The 14,040-nt window shown below is 40.4% G+C and overlaps 1 protein-coding gene across 3 annotated transcripts; it reads right to left on the bottom strand.

The window, feature by feature from the left end:
- Nucleotides 1-1,589: 1,589 nt before the first annotated feature.
- LOC307074829 (myosin heavy chain, fast skeletal muscle-like) lies at nucleotides 1,590-11,487 on the bottom strand (the record flags this gene model as incomplete). Of its 3 annotated transcripts, none has more annotated exons than XM_079735206.1 (39): nucleotides 1,590-1,610; nucleotides 1,709-1,840; nucleotides 1,935-2,030; nucleotides 2,127-2,231; nucleotides 2,312-2,482; nucleotides 2,562-2,687; nucleotides 2,786-2,989; nucleotides 3,081-3,389; nucleotides 3,485-3,609; nucleotides 3,710-3,875; nucleotides 3,967-4,150; nucleotides 4,236-4,432; nucleotides 4,514-4,632; nucleotides 4,795-4,921; nucleotides 5,066-5,455; nucleotides 5,544-5,634; nucleotides 5,737-5,882; nucleotides 5,990-6,166; nucleotides 6,249-6,491; nucleotides 6,581-6,836; nucleotides 6,925-7,061; nucleotides 7,141-7,264; nucleotides 7,383-7,500; nucleotides 7,606-7,693; nucleotides 7,826-7,896; nucleotides 8,039-8,339; nucleotides 8,431-8,601; nucleotides 8,689-8,838; nucleotides 8,925-9,043; nucleotides 9,166-9,304; nucleotides 9,613-9,716; nucleotides 9,893-9,991; nucleotides 10,103-10,166; nucleotides 10,250-10,342; nucleotides 10,447-10,558; nucleotides 10,685-10,712; nucleotides 10,807-10,963; nucleotides 11,054-11,197; nucleotides 11,281-11,487. In XM_079735206.1, 39 exons carry the CDS (start codon nucleotides 11,485-11,487, stop codon nucleotides 1,590-1,592), a joined length of 5,811 nt encoding a protein of 1,936 aa, XP_079591332.1. The 3 variants fall into 3 exon arrangements, with proteins under 3 accessions (XP_079591332.1, XP_079591334.1, XP_079591333.1); XM_079735208.1 differs by having other exon boundaries at nucleotides 10,453-10,558; XM_079735207.1 differs by having other exon boundaries at nucleotides 11,054-11,194.
- Nucleotides 11,488-14,040: the final 2,553 nt, after the last annotated feature.

The raw sequence follows: 14,040 nt of genomic DNA, 5'->3' as shown, positions 1-14,040 counted from the left end.
TCTTCAGGTTGCCTGTCGTCAGTGTTAAATTTGAATTCCAAGATTTATTATTTGTTGATTCTTTTTATTTAGGTGTTTAAAGATTTACTGTTTCATAATCAATATTCAAAATAATACAGTGGAGTATATGTGTGGTATATTTATATATTCCAAACACATACTGATGCAAATCTAATGTAGGCCAGCAAGAGCCAGCCCTCGCACAGAAATGATGTTGCACCTTAACCTTTTGAAAATGAGATTACCATTTTGTTGAATTATCTTTAAATCTACAGACTGCAATTCAGCGGACTACAGGGACTTGAAGGTGGTCTTCAATGCCCCTGGGATTACTCCATCGATTTGTGGCTTTGGTATTTGTATGTAGTTGCCTCTATATCTTGTTCATCACAGCGATAAAGTCCAAAGAGAAGCATAACCACAAAGCTGTGAAGATGTAACAGACCCTCTTTCTCTCACATCAAGGCTGGGTCCTTCATTTTACTCTGTAACCATGAGGGGGATGAATTAAAAGCTTTCAAGCCCAAGTGTTTATATATATATATATATATATATATATATATATATATATATATATATATATATTGTGTATATACTTTGGTCCACTTTGCCATAGGTCATGGCCAACATATACGAGCAGTTTTTAAAGGACTCTTTAACAATCCAAAGTGTGTCAAGGCTGTGAAGTGCCAGTTCCACGAGCCCATGCTCTTCGTTGTGTGTGTCGTATGTGCTTCACAGCCAAAAATAGGAAGTGAATGCATAGGCCATGCAAAGAGGAAGATCTTGCTCCCAAATCATGCCCTTAAGAACAAACCTACATCACCATGGGGGAAAGTGATTAGCTGTTGACCTGGATGGCCACTCGCTAATTCCAGTGTGTGAGGTACACAATGGAATGCTAAAGGAGCTGAGCTTTTGTACAACCCCGGTAAGCCATGTCCAGGGAGCTGCAATCCTGGACCCTAATGTGGTCCGGGATGCCTCTGGCGGGCATGTAAAACCAGAAAGACCTCACCTTGCTTTCGTTCCATGCCATCATCCCCATTCACTAGATGAATCTGTCTGTTCACTTTAGACAATGTTGTACTGCACAATTCTGTGTTCTTGTTCTAGAAGGCCAGGCTCTGAAGACCTAAGCTGTTCAGATGTTTCTTCATCATTTAGAAATTCAGAGATGTACTTTGGCCCAGTGTTCGTAAATGATTAATAGCAGACATAATTTGGGTAAATTCTGAAGTGCATAGGAAGCCAGTGCTGGAATTTGAGCATAAGGGTGATGTGATCAGCCTTTTAAGTATTTGTAAATGGTCTAGTTTCATCATCTTTTTTGCTGATGGCTTGTCTAATATTTACAAGCAAACTTATAACATGCATCAGTAGAAAGAAATTCAGTAGGTATTGGTGAGACTGGCCAAATCTTGCCAATTCACCAGCATCTGACTAGCCATTTGTAAGATTGGGAGAAATAATAATAATTTGTGAAACTGCCAGCAAAAAAAGTTAGTTATTCCAGCTCATAATTTATTATGAACAAAAAGTCATATTTAATGACATGCCTTTATAAATGTACAATAGTGCATTACATCTTATTCAGCTGCCTCCTTTCCCTGGGGAAGAGAACAAAAGAAAGACAATAAACAAACAACATTTTTGTTTGGATTTCATTTCTTTTTGAGTCAATGGGCTAATAGTGTGATGAACTTACCTTGCCGCCGTCACGGCTCTTAGACCTCAGCTTGTTGACCTGAGTCTCAGCGATGTCAGCACGTTCCTCAGCCTCCTCCAGCTCATGTTGAACCTTCCTGCACTTGGACAGGTAAGAGTTGGCCTGCTCCTCCTGTAGGAACATTCAAATTTTGTTTAAATAACAAAAAATGTATGCAATAAAAATGTATGCAATAACCTGATTAAGTTATGTTGTTTCTTCTTACCGCTTCCTCAGCCTGCCTCTTGTAAGCCTTCACCTTCAGCTGCAGCTTATCAACAAGATCCTGGAGTCTAGCACCATTCTTCTTATCCTCCTCAGTCTAAAGTGATATAAATGTTTATGCACCAGATTCTTGACTGTGATCTTTTCTGATATTCATTGATTTTAATATTATTTCAATAGAAGCATGGCATACCTGGTAGGTAAGTTCCTTCACCCTCCTCTCATATTTGCGGACACCCTTAACAGCATCTACTCCACGTCTCTGTTCACCTTCAACCTCTGTTTCCAGCTCACGCACCTTAAGAAATCAAAAATGTCAATAAATATACTCGTATAATGCTGGAATTGTAAATACATCCATGTGTGCCAGTGTCTTACTCTGGACTCCAGTTTCTGGAGCTGCTTCTTGCCACCCTTCATGGCCAGGTTCTCAGCCTCATCCAGGCGGTGCTGCAGGTCTTTCACTGTGACCTCCAGGTTCTTCTTCATCCTCTCCAGGTGAGAGCTAGTATCCTGCTCTTTCTTCAGCTCCTCAGCCATCATTGCAGCCTAATATAAAATATAAAATATTAATCGAGAGTTCAAGCAATGTCCAATTCAATGAATTAACAAATAATAGCAAGCCTACATCAGTGATGGCCTTCTTGGCCTTCTCTTCAGCATTCCTGGCTTCCTGAACGATGTCGTCAACCTCACCCTGGACTTGGACCAGGTCAGTCTCAAGCTTCTTCTTTGTGTTCAGAAGACTTGTATTCTAAAATTAATGTTAATGTTTGCAACCAATTATAATCATGTTGCATAATATCATGAACAATTTGGGAGCATTTCTTGGAAGAAGTTTTTTTTGTTTACTTGAGAGTGCAGCAGTCCAACACGCTCACTGGCATCAATGAGCTCTTGCTCAGCCACTTTGCGGCCTCTCTCTGTCTGTTCCAGAGCTGCCCTCAGCTCCTCAATTTCAGCCACCATGAGACCGTTCCTACGGTCCACCATGGCAGCCTGCTCCTTCAGGTCTTCACCTCCTCTGACAGCATCATCAAGATGCAGTTGTGCATCCTAAAATGAACATGAAAACAACATGGAAGATGTCACAACAGGATATTAATGTCCTTCTATTTTATGTCCTGGACATTGGTTTGTGTCATACCTTCAGTTGTCCCTGAACATTCCTCAGCTGCTTCTGAGCCTCAGAAGCCTGGCGGTTGGCATGGCTCAGCTGGATCTCCATCTCATTCAGGTCTCCCTCCATCTTCTTCTTGATTCTCAGGGCATCATTCCTGCTCCTGACCTCAGAGTCCAGTGTGCTCTGCATGGAGTCAGTGACCCTCAGGCTGTTCCTCTTGATCTGCTCCATCTCTTCATCCTTCTCAGCCAGCTTCCTGTCTACCTCACCCTTAATCTGGTTGAGCTCCAGCTGGACACGCAGAATCTTGGACTCTTCATGCTCCAGAGTACCCTAAATTATGAACCAATGTTGGCATATTCATTACATATTCAATTTCATAATAACAAAGGCATTGCTCGATTTATTTGTATTTTCATTAGAATAACCTCAGCTTCCTCTAGGGCTGTCTGGATCTCACTCTTCTCTGTTTCCACTTGCTTCTTGGATTTCTCCAGCTCATGGATGCTCTTTCCAGTCTCACCAATTTGTTCAGTCAGGTCCGAAATCTCCTCTGTTGCGAGGGTTACATATTTTGTTTTCATCAATTCCAATAGAGTTATACATGTAGTAATCTTGGAAACATTTCTGTCAAAATGAACAGTTTAACTCACGTTGCAGGTTCTTGTTTTCTCGCTTCAGGGTCTCCAGCTGATCCAGAGCTTCTTCATAGGAGTTCTTCATCTTGAAAAGCTCAGTGCTGAGAGAACGAGCCTCTTTCTGAGTTCCTTCAAGCTCTGCCTGGCCCTCCTCATATTTCTGCTTCCAGTCAGCCAAAACCTGCATATATTGTTAATAAAGCGGTACATGTTAATCACTTGAAGAAAATTAATAGAATTTTAAACTGCTATCTCAATGAATGACAACACACCTTGTCAAAGTTCCTCTGCTTCTTGTCAAGGTTGGCAGCCAGTCCATTGGCCCTCTCCACATCAATCATGAGATCCTCCACCTCACCCTGGAGTCTCTGTTTGGTCTTCTCCAAAGAGGCACACTTTGAGTTCACAGCCTCAATCTGTTCCTCAGCCTCCTGAAGGCGCTGGGCAAGCTTTTTCCTGTTAAAGTATCACATGGTTTACTTTGTGGACATTCAAAACATAAAATATGTACTTTAGCTAAGATATTAAGTATTTGACTCACTTGGACTCCTCAAGCTCCTCAGTGCGCTGGATAGCATCAGTTTCATACTTGGTCCTCCACTGAGCCACCTCACCGTTGGCCTTGGACATTCCACGCTGCAGCTCAGCCTTGGCCTCCTGCTCCTCCTCAAACTGCTCCCTCAGAAGGTCACAGTCATGGCGGGCTGATTGCACACCATGAGCAAGAGCATTCTTGGCCTGCAAAGGGGAACAATTTAGAACCTTCCGCAAAATATTAAAAGAATTTAGTCTGAGAATTATGATGAGTTGAATGTATACCTTAACTTCCTCCTCATTTAGCCTCTTCAGCTCCTCAATCTGCTGAGTAAAGGCCTGCTTGCCTCTGGTAAGCTGGGAGACGAGACCCTCTTTCTCTTCAAGCAGACGACCAAACTCACCTGTGTCATGACATACATGTTTATGCAAAGACATCAAGAACACATATATGCCACATCCTTAAATACGGTTTATTTGCTATATTTGGGGTTATATATTCGAATGTATAGGGTTATTTTTTAATTATTTTATATACTAAAGGAAGTTGGACGGAAATTACGTACCGTTTTCTGTCAGTAGTCTTGCTCTCTGAGCACTGATGTCATTTATCTGCCGACTGTTCTCATCACTCTTAGCCTTGATTTCACTGAGTTGGTCCTCAAGGGTACGGCAAATCTTCTCCAGATTTCCCTGATGATTAAATTAGCATTTAACAAAAGTGGTTTGTCACAATTATTTTTATATAATATATGATTATACGTTATTAACTATATTATTGCATTTTATTTATTGTATTTGTATTTAAAACATTATCGTATCGAAAACATATTTCACCTTGGCCTTAGCAACTGCTTCCATGTTGCTGGAGAGGTCATCAATCTCCATCTTGTACTCGCTCTTCTCCTTCTCAAGCTTCTGCTTGACACGCTGGAGGTTGTCAATCTGCTCTCCCAGCTCTGCTACACTGTCAGCCTGCTTCTTACGCAGAGCAGCAGCAGTGGCTTCATGCTGCAGGGTGGACTCCTCAAGGTCACGACGCAGCTTCTGGAACTCAGCCTCACGCTTCTTGTTCATCTCAATCTGAGCAGCAGTGGCTCCACCAGCCTCCTCAAGCCTCTCACTGATCTCTTCCAGTTCTCTGGAGAGATCAGCTCTCTGCTTCTCAACCTTGGCACGGGCAGCACGCTCAGCCTCAATCTCTTCCTCCAGCTCTTCAATACGGGCCTAATAAGTTAGTAACACATCATATTTTGTAATAATATACCATTATTTATGGAACGTTTATGTGGGATTGTCATATAAATTGTCTTACTTGAAGCTCCTTGATCTTCTTCTGAAGCTGAGCTCCAAGGGACTGCTCATCCTCAATCTTGCTAAGAAGCTGACTGGTCTCAAAGTCCTTCCTGATGATGAAACAATACCACATAACTTAATACAATACAAATCATATACATATGAACGTATGGATCTTCAAAAGCAAAGCATGATATTTTTGATGACATTACTTTTTGATTTTCTCGTCAGACTGCTGTTTGTCGTTCTCAAGATCCATGATGGATTCCTGTGCCAGTTTCAGATCACCCTCAAGCTTTCTCTTGGATCTCTCAAGGTCCATCCGGAGCTTCTTCTCTTGCTCCAGAGAACCTTCAAGCTGGAAGTCAATAATTGAAAATAATTAAGAACAATGAAATGTAATATTGAATATTCACTCAACTCCATTACTAATATTAATTGAAAGTTTCCATGAGCTTTTCTCACATCATCCACTTGCTGTTCAAGCTTGGTCTTGGCCTTGGTCAGAGTGTTGACTTTGTCTTCCTCTGCCTGCAGGTCATCAAGGGTTTGCTGGTGTGCCTCTTGGAGGGCTTTCTTCTCCTTTGTCAACTTAGCAACACTCTCATCCTGAGAGGCCATCTCCTCAGTCAGGTTCTTCACCTAAATGAAACAAAGTGATGTGTAATAAATGCTTATTTGTATTTTATCTCATTTTATCTCCTTTCAAATAATCTTGACAAACCTTGTTCTCAGTGGCATGCTTCTCCTTCTCCACTTTGGCCAAGGTAAGCTCAAGGTCATCAATGTCCTTCTTGAGCTCAGAGCATTCATCCTCCAGTTTCCTCTTCTTGGCAGTCAGCTCAGCATTCATTTCCTCTTCATCTTCCAGTCTCTCAGTTGTCTCCTTGAGTTTGGCCTCCAGCTGGATCTTACTCTTGATGAGTCCCTCACACCTCTCTTCAGCATCATTCAGATTATCTCCTTCCTGTTTAAAATGTGTTGTCATGTCAGTCATATCACACACATATATCTCATTGTGTGTGTATGTTGAGACAAAGAAATGTTTTTACTTACAGAGGCCACTTGCAGTGCAAGATCATTCTTCTCTTGCAGTAGAGCAACCATTTTCTCCTCAAGTTCCTTCTTCTTTGCCAGGGCAGTGGCCAGGTCTGTCTTCATCTTCTCATAGTTCTCCTTCATCGCAGAGAGCTCCTTCTCAGTTTCAGCACTCTTCAGAAGAGGCTTGATCTTGTAGTACACCTTCATCCATGGCCAGGTTTTGACATTCATGAATGAGCGGATGTTGTACTGAATAGTGTAAACAGCTTCCCTGTGGTGAAAAGGCAGTCAATTTAATACACAATTTTTTATTTTAAAAAATAGCATATCTTCTCATGTATCAATCTCTTGAAACATACCTTGTAGCTGTCATCTTCACATACTCCTTCCTCATGAGGTAAGCGCGACAGAGAGCCTGAATCATTCCGACCAAAGATGCCAGCTTCTCATCTCGCAACTCCTCAAGAGTACCCAGAAGACCAGCTTTGAAGAACACCTTAAGGTAAGAAAAACATCTAGTCAGAGAGCATCTTTAAATCAATTACATAAATACTTTTTGACAACAATGAACATACCTTGGTGTGTCCAAATTTGTACTCGTCGTGAGGTACATCAATGGACCCAAGCAGCTTCTCAGAAGCCTTCTTGTTGTCAATGAACTGTCCCTCCGGAATGACACTTGCATTCAGTACTTTGTATCTGTTGGAGTGCAATGTTAAGTGTTTAAAAGAAAGGTGTATGTAAACAAGTTTTAAATATATAAATAAATTTATTGTATAATCGTGACTATATAATTGTTCTGTCAAAGCGTTTATACCTCTGCTTGAAGTCAGCATAGAGGATTCTGCTGGGGAAGCCCTTTCTGCAGATTCTGATGCCCTCCAGCACACCGTTACACCTCAGCTGGTGGATAACCAGGTGGTTCTCCATCATTCCTGTGAAGTGTCGTTGATTTCAGACTTTTAAAATATGACATTCATTTTGCTATATCCTACTACAACACCAACCTGTCATGTAGATTTTATTTAAAGAAATGTTACCTGGAACTTTTGACTCATTGGGAATGAGACAACGCACAAAGTGAGGATGGGTGCTCCTCAAGTTTGTCATCAGTTTGCCCAAGTTCTCCTTAAGACACATCACAGAATAAAATATGAAATATATACAAATTAACTGATAAAGAACAAATTCAGAGAATACATTGTAAATATGGTATCAAATTACATGTATTTGTACATTTATTTGCTTGTTTACCCTTACCCTGAATTGTGAAGACACCGTCTGCATGGAGCCACCCTTTTTCTTGCCTCCCTTCTTTGCACCCCCGACCTCTGTTTTTTAGATTATTGGTAATTAGTAAAAATGTTCCCGTTTTTGTTTATAACATACAGGCAATAAATGGCTTCAAAATAAATGGGTATTATAATATAATGGAGGAACAGTTATAAACTATGGTTACATATGAATATGTACCTTCAACTACAGGTGGGTACAGGACAGGCAGCAGTTTGTTTGAGGATTTTTGGTACAGCTGAATGACAGAATCGTTCAGGGGATCCTTATTCTTGTCCAGCCAGCCAGTGACACTGTAGGCCACGGTACCAGCATAATGCACCATGGCAAAGTCAGCGTCAGCCTTGCCCTTTGCAGGCTTGGGCTTCTCAAATGCTTTGTTTTTGCCAAGATGCTGTTCATACAACTTGTTCTTGAAGGAAGTGTCTGAGGCTTTAGGGAACATGCACTCCTCTTCAAGGATGGAGAAGATGCCCATTGGCTATTTAGAAAGAAATATCAGGAAACATTATGTTAAGATGTTTTTGAATCAGACTTACAATTGTGATATTTAGTTATATAATGATGTTTACCTTTTCAATAAGCTCAATGCAGGCAGCCAAGTCCATTCCGAAGTCAATGAACTCCCAGATGATACCCTCCTTCTTGTACTCCTCTTGCTCCAGGACGAACATGTGGTGGTTGAAGAACTGTTGCAGTTTCTCATTGGTGAAGTTGATGCACAGCTGCTCCATACTGTTGTACTGATAGAAAACATTAGTTTAGCAAATGTTCTTCAACATAGACATTGCTTTTAGCCGGGGAAATTGTTCCAATTGATCCAATCTTACATCAAAGATCTCAAATCCAGCAATATCCAGCACACCAATATAGGATGATCTTGCTTGCTTGGTGTCCAGCATCTGGTTGATACGGATGACCATCCACAAGAACATCCTCTCATAGATAGACTTGCCCAGAGCACTCACTGAGTTGTACACCTAGAGCGTGGTTGAAGATTAGATAAACATACAAATTACTACTATTACAATTATGTTTTGATAATTATTCCATGGTATTAACATACCTGAGGTACTGTCTGTCCCTTAGTGACAAACTCATTGCCGACCTTCACTCTGGGGTAGCACAAACCCTTGAGCATATCAGCAGAGTTGAGACCAAGCAGGTAGGCAATTTTGTCGGCCTCTGCATTTTTTTAAATGAAAGAAAGAATGATGAGACTTTTGTACAGATAGTGAATACATTTATTTACAGCAAACCTGGACTTTGGAAATGTCAGTGGTTGTTTTAAAACATTTTCAACTCACCCTCATTGCCATCAGGCTCAGCCTGCTCCTCACGCTGCTTCTGCTTGAACTTCATGTTACCGTGGTGAAGCACAGCACCAGTAAACTTGTAGATGGCCACCTTCTCCTCACCATTGAAACCCAAAATATCAATAGCATCCTGTAGGAAAACAAAGTATACAATATGAAATCAAATTCCAAGAACATTCAAAGAGTCTCTTTTAAGTCTACCTTGGTTTGTAACGTACAGAGCGTTCTTGAATCTGCTGTACGTGGACAGAGCAGAGCGCACTGAGCTCGGGCTGCAACCATTCAGTAGTCACCGAGTGACAGCCTGCGGACACCGAGTAGAGTCCGCAGGCTGTAACACTGAGTTAAAGCCCTCCGAGTTGTCTGATCGGCCCAAAGTCCTGGTTAATCCCTGCATGTTAAAATAGCTACCTAGGGTAGTTGTAAACATTGGCTCACATCAGTAGCATCCAGCTCCTCTTTGTCATCAATGCTGGCCACAGTGATCTGACCCTGACTGCACATGGGGAAGTCGTAGGGGTTGGTGGTGATGAGGGTCATTTCTGCAGGAAATAGAATATGGTCATTTTAATGATTCAAATTTAAACTTGAGTGACAACTATCGAAACCTTAATTTGTTATTTTTCTACTTCAATATCCTGAATGATAAGTTAAAGGCAACCCTATATAACAATACATCTTACTGCAACATTTATTTCACACTACTAAACCATCTTACCAACAATGTCAGGTTTGTGGTTGGTCATCATCTGGTAGAAGATGTGATAGCCTCTCTCATCGGGAAGCTGGAATGTCACTCGGGACTTCTCGAGCAGATCTTCAAGATTTTAAAATAATAGTATAAAGTTTTGATTCACATTACTAGATCAAAACCTATTCCCCCCATAATGAGAGTTAATTCTGTGTTATTTGGGTACAAGATACTTACACGTCTCAATGTCAGCACTGGCCAGTTTACCAGTTGCACCGAAATGGATTCTGATGAATTTACCCTGTTTAGAAAAGCCTCTTTTCAGTTTTTGTCAAAGATCAAGTATGTCATTGCATTTGTTTGACACACTAAATTCTTACTTACGAAACGAGATGAGTTGTCATTTCTCACAGTTTTGGCATTACCGTAGGCCTCCAGCAGAGGATTGGCTGCAATAATCTGGTCCTCCAGTGACCCCTATGATGAAAGTTCCAGCATTGATACTCAGTTCCCAGGGCCTCCTACATCCTTTGTGTTTTTTCTATATATAGTGTACTGATTTTATGTTTTTTGAAGCATACCTGAATCTTTCCAGGGGCTTGGTCCTTCTTCTTGTCACTACTCACTGAGATGGTAGCAAAGTACTGGATGACACGCTTGGTGTTCACAGTCTTTCCAGCACCGGATTCTCCACTGGGTATGAAAAGGAGGCAATATCGACTTTTTTACATTGTCTGATTCCTCGTGAGATTTTTGTGAGGTAATTTTTTACTTGTAAATTTAATTCATCCAACTAAACATCAACAGGTATAAACTTACGTGATCAAGACAGACTGATTCTGTCGATCTGCAAAATAAATCAATTGAAGTTACATTACATTTTTCAGACATTTCAACCATACATCATTACATTTATTTTTGCCAGATTTGCTTATACATACCAGTAAGCATGTTCTGGATGGCATTGTCAGAGACAGAGAAGATGTGGGGTGGAGCCTCCATACGCTTCTTGCCTCTGTAGGCATTGACAACCTCCTGATCGTACACTGGGAGCCACTTGTACGGGTTTACAGTGGCACAGAACAGCCCGGAGTAGGTCTGAAGGAAATCATTCACAGATGATCATTAATATGATCTGTGATATTGTTGAGTATTATTTTACTTTATTTAGTTGGTAAAATATCTTACGTAGATCATCCATGCTGCATAACGCTCTTTGAGGTTATACAACACAGAGGCTTCATTGAGATGGGTCATCATGGCCATGTCTTCAATTTTGTCGTACTTGGGAGGATTCATGGGTGTGACATCATCCTCTTTGACTGTCCTCTCCTAAAAATGGCACAAAGAAATGGTGACATTTGGAATCATTGCAAAAAAAAATTCTGCATGGCAATAAATTAATAGCAGCCTACCTCCTCTGTAGCCAAGACTTTAACAGTGACTTTGCCACCATCCCTCTTAAGGATGGTACACTTGACGTACAGCTCCTTAGCATCAGCCACATATGCAGCACTCTTGGCATCAAAGGGCGCGCTCTGGGACTCAATCCTCTCCTTTTCTGGCTTACGGAGGTAAATTGCAGCCTTGCCATAATAGGCCATCTCTGCGTCCGTACTCATGGTGGCAGCTTACTGTCAGACAAAGATGATGAAATGTTTTGATGTATCTCATATGCTCAAATAGTTCTAATACTGATCGGTATGGCTTGGGTGAATTATTTCTTACCTTGTTCTTCTTCCAAACGAGGAATCTTCAAGTGTCAGCCCTTAAATTGAGAAAGACATGTTATTTGCACAATTTCACATGACACAAAAAAGTTGTAGCACCATGAAGAGGTGCAATGTATTGTAAAATGCTGGTTCATATTTCTTAAAATACAATCACACTGCATGACGTGCATTGGTCATTCAATGCATTTGGTCAATAGGTTATATTTTTTTAAAGGTCCAGTGTGTAGGATTTAGTGGCAACTAGTGGAACGTACTTGGCAGAAATGGACTATACGATTCATGAGTATGTTTTAATACTGTATAATCCCATTAAAATAAGGATAATGTCATCAAAAGCAACCTATATTCATGTGCCGCAGTACAAGGAAACATTTGCTTGTAGCGCCGACTGCTATCGAGATAAATGATCAATGCATAAAACAGATAGCTATATTTATTGGTCCATGAATGCAGTTTACCAATATGGATGCAATAAACAGTGCATAAACCTGCTACCTCCGCCAGCCTATCCTTCAACATGTACAGTGTCCATGGGGACTATGACAAAGATACCAGAGTTTGATTGGTAAGGCTGATTCGTAGGCTAAAAAGCCATGAAAATGTGATCCTGGTGCTCGTACAATTATAGCCCTTTTCCTCAAAGGAGACAGCATAGTCCCATTCAGCTCCATTATTTGTTATTCTTTTTTGACGTGGGAACAGACGTGACGAACAATTACATTCAATATAAAAGTACCTTTACTTGTACCCCATGACATATAGTTTTACATTTACAGACTAATTGAGCAAATACAATTAATTAATCTATCAAAGAGCCATCAATTGGCTACTCAGTGCTGTCATAGTTGATAACATCATTTTTGCATAACTATAATAATCTCTAAATTACACAAGAATATTAAGTGAATGTCAAACAGAGCATTAAAGTTTTAATGCATGAGAGTTGTATCTACATTCTGACTTACCACTAGCTGTTACTTCCTCAACTGCCCTGAGAGCTGTTCATCCCTCTGGGTCCTCTTATATACTAGGCCGCAGGGTAAGCCCACACTCAATATGGGCATGATGGGTAAACCCTCTTATAGCTTTGGTTTATATTTCATATGGGGTTTATTACCTACTTACTTACTTTTTCCAGGCGTGCATGAGTACAAATTCTAATGCATTGCTTATTCTGTCTTAAATTATAGCACACCGCAGAGTTTTATGTGTACAGATTTGTTACTTTCAGGATGAAGCAAATCCAGAATGTCACTAATAATTTTCCACAAATTAATATTTAATATTTTTAAATTCACATTACACTTTTAGCTGCCTATTTAACTCTCTTTACAATACTGCAAATCAGGAATATCACAAAATAAACTCAAAATTGATGAAGAATACATATACAGAAAACAGTGATCAGATTTACATTATTAGAACAATAACTGGCACCTTAAGGTAATCCTTAGTACTTGCTACTACACACCAGACTTTGTATGAAACACGATATTAATATGGGTGTAGTGTTGCATATATATATATATATATATATCCTTTTCAAACTTTCATCACTTTGTGTTACAGTCTTGTCAATCCAAAAAGTGCATTAATTTGTAAAAGCCTGAAGGTTGTATGGCAATTAACTAACTAATTAACTGTGGTTATGTTTACTTATGAAAGTTTCATAAAAGTATGTAACTGGAAGCTATGTGTCAAACTAAGGAAATAATTGACCTAGTGGCAGAGTGTAAGAAACAAGATTCTGCATGTCACAAAGACTTCTGTGTGGCTTTCTAACCTTTGGAGTAACCGCTTTTACTGTCGAAACATGTGTTGACAAGGAGGCCCACCACTATCATCAGCCTCCAAAGAAGGCCTGCCTTTCCTGTGGCACTTAAATAGCCTTCTCAAATCACTATGATAGACTCTATACAATTGTGAAAATGTATATGTAGCACAAACAAAAACAAATAAATGGATAAACTATTACCTTTGCACAATGTAAAAAATACCTTTTTAGTTTAATGACAATTTGAAGAAGGCTAGCCCATTCAATGGGGTCTGTCTTTGCGGGAACATCCGTGGCACGTGTTTCCATTGAGCGTTCACAACGGTGCGGCCGCGTCATAAATTCCAACCCATTCGGACTCGGACCAAGAGCTGAAAGAGACTTGTCTCAGATATTAAATGGAAAAAAATGACGACGTAAACTAAATGTCTGCATCGCGAAAACGCAATCAGGAAGTGTAGCACGGTGGCGTTGGAAAGGAGTATAGGGGCACAGAGCCACTTTAGCCTACATTTTTTGATTTGGTATAAATATTGCACGGTTGAGCCTAAATTGACAGTCAATATATTTCCTTAATTTCTCAATATGATAGAAAGCAGAGCGCACTTCCCCGACATAATAGACAGGTTCAGATAGGGAGAGAGTAGATCAACAGCCCAGCAGCGGTG

Source organism: Pollachius pollachius (genome assembly GCF_949987615.1).
Source record: "Pollachius pollachius genome assembly, chromosome: 4".
In the NCBI taxonomy this organism is placed as follows: Eukaryota; Metazoa; Chordata; class Actinopteri; order Gadiformes; family Gadidae; genus Pollachius; species Pollachius pollachius.
This window is presented reverse-complemented; position numbering and strand designations above follow the sequence as displayed.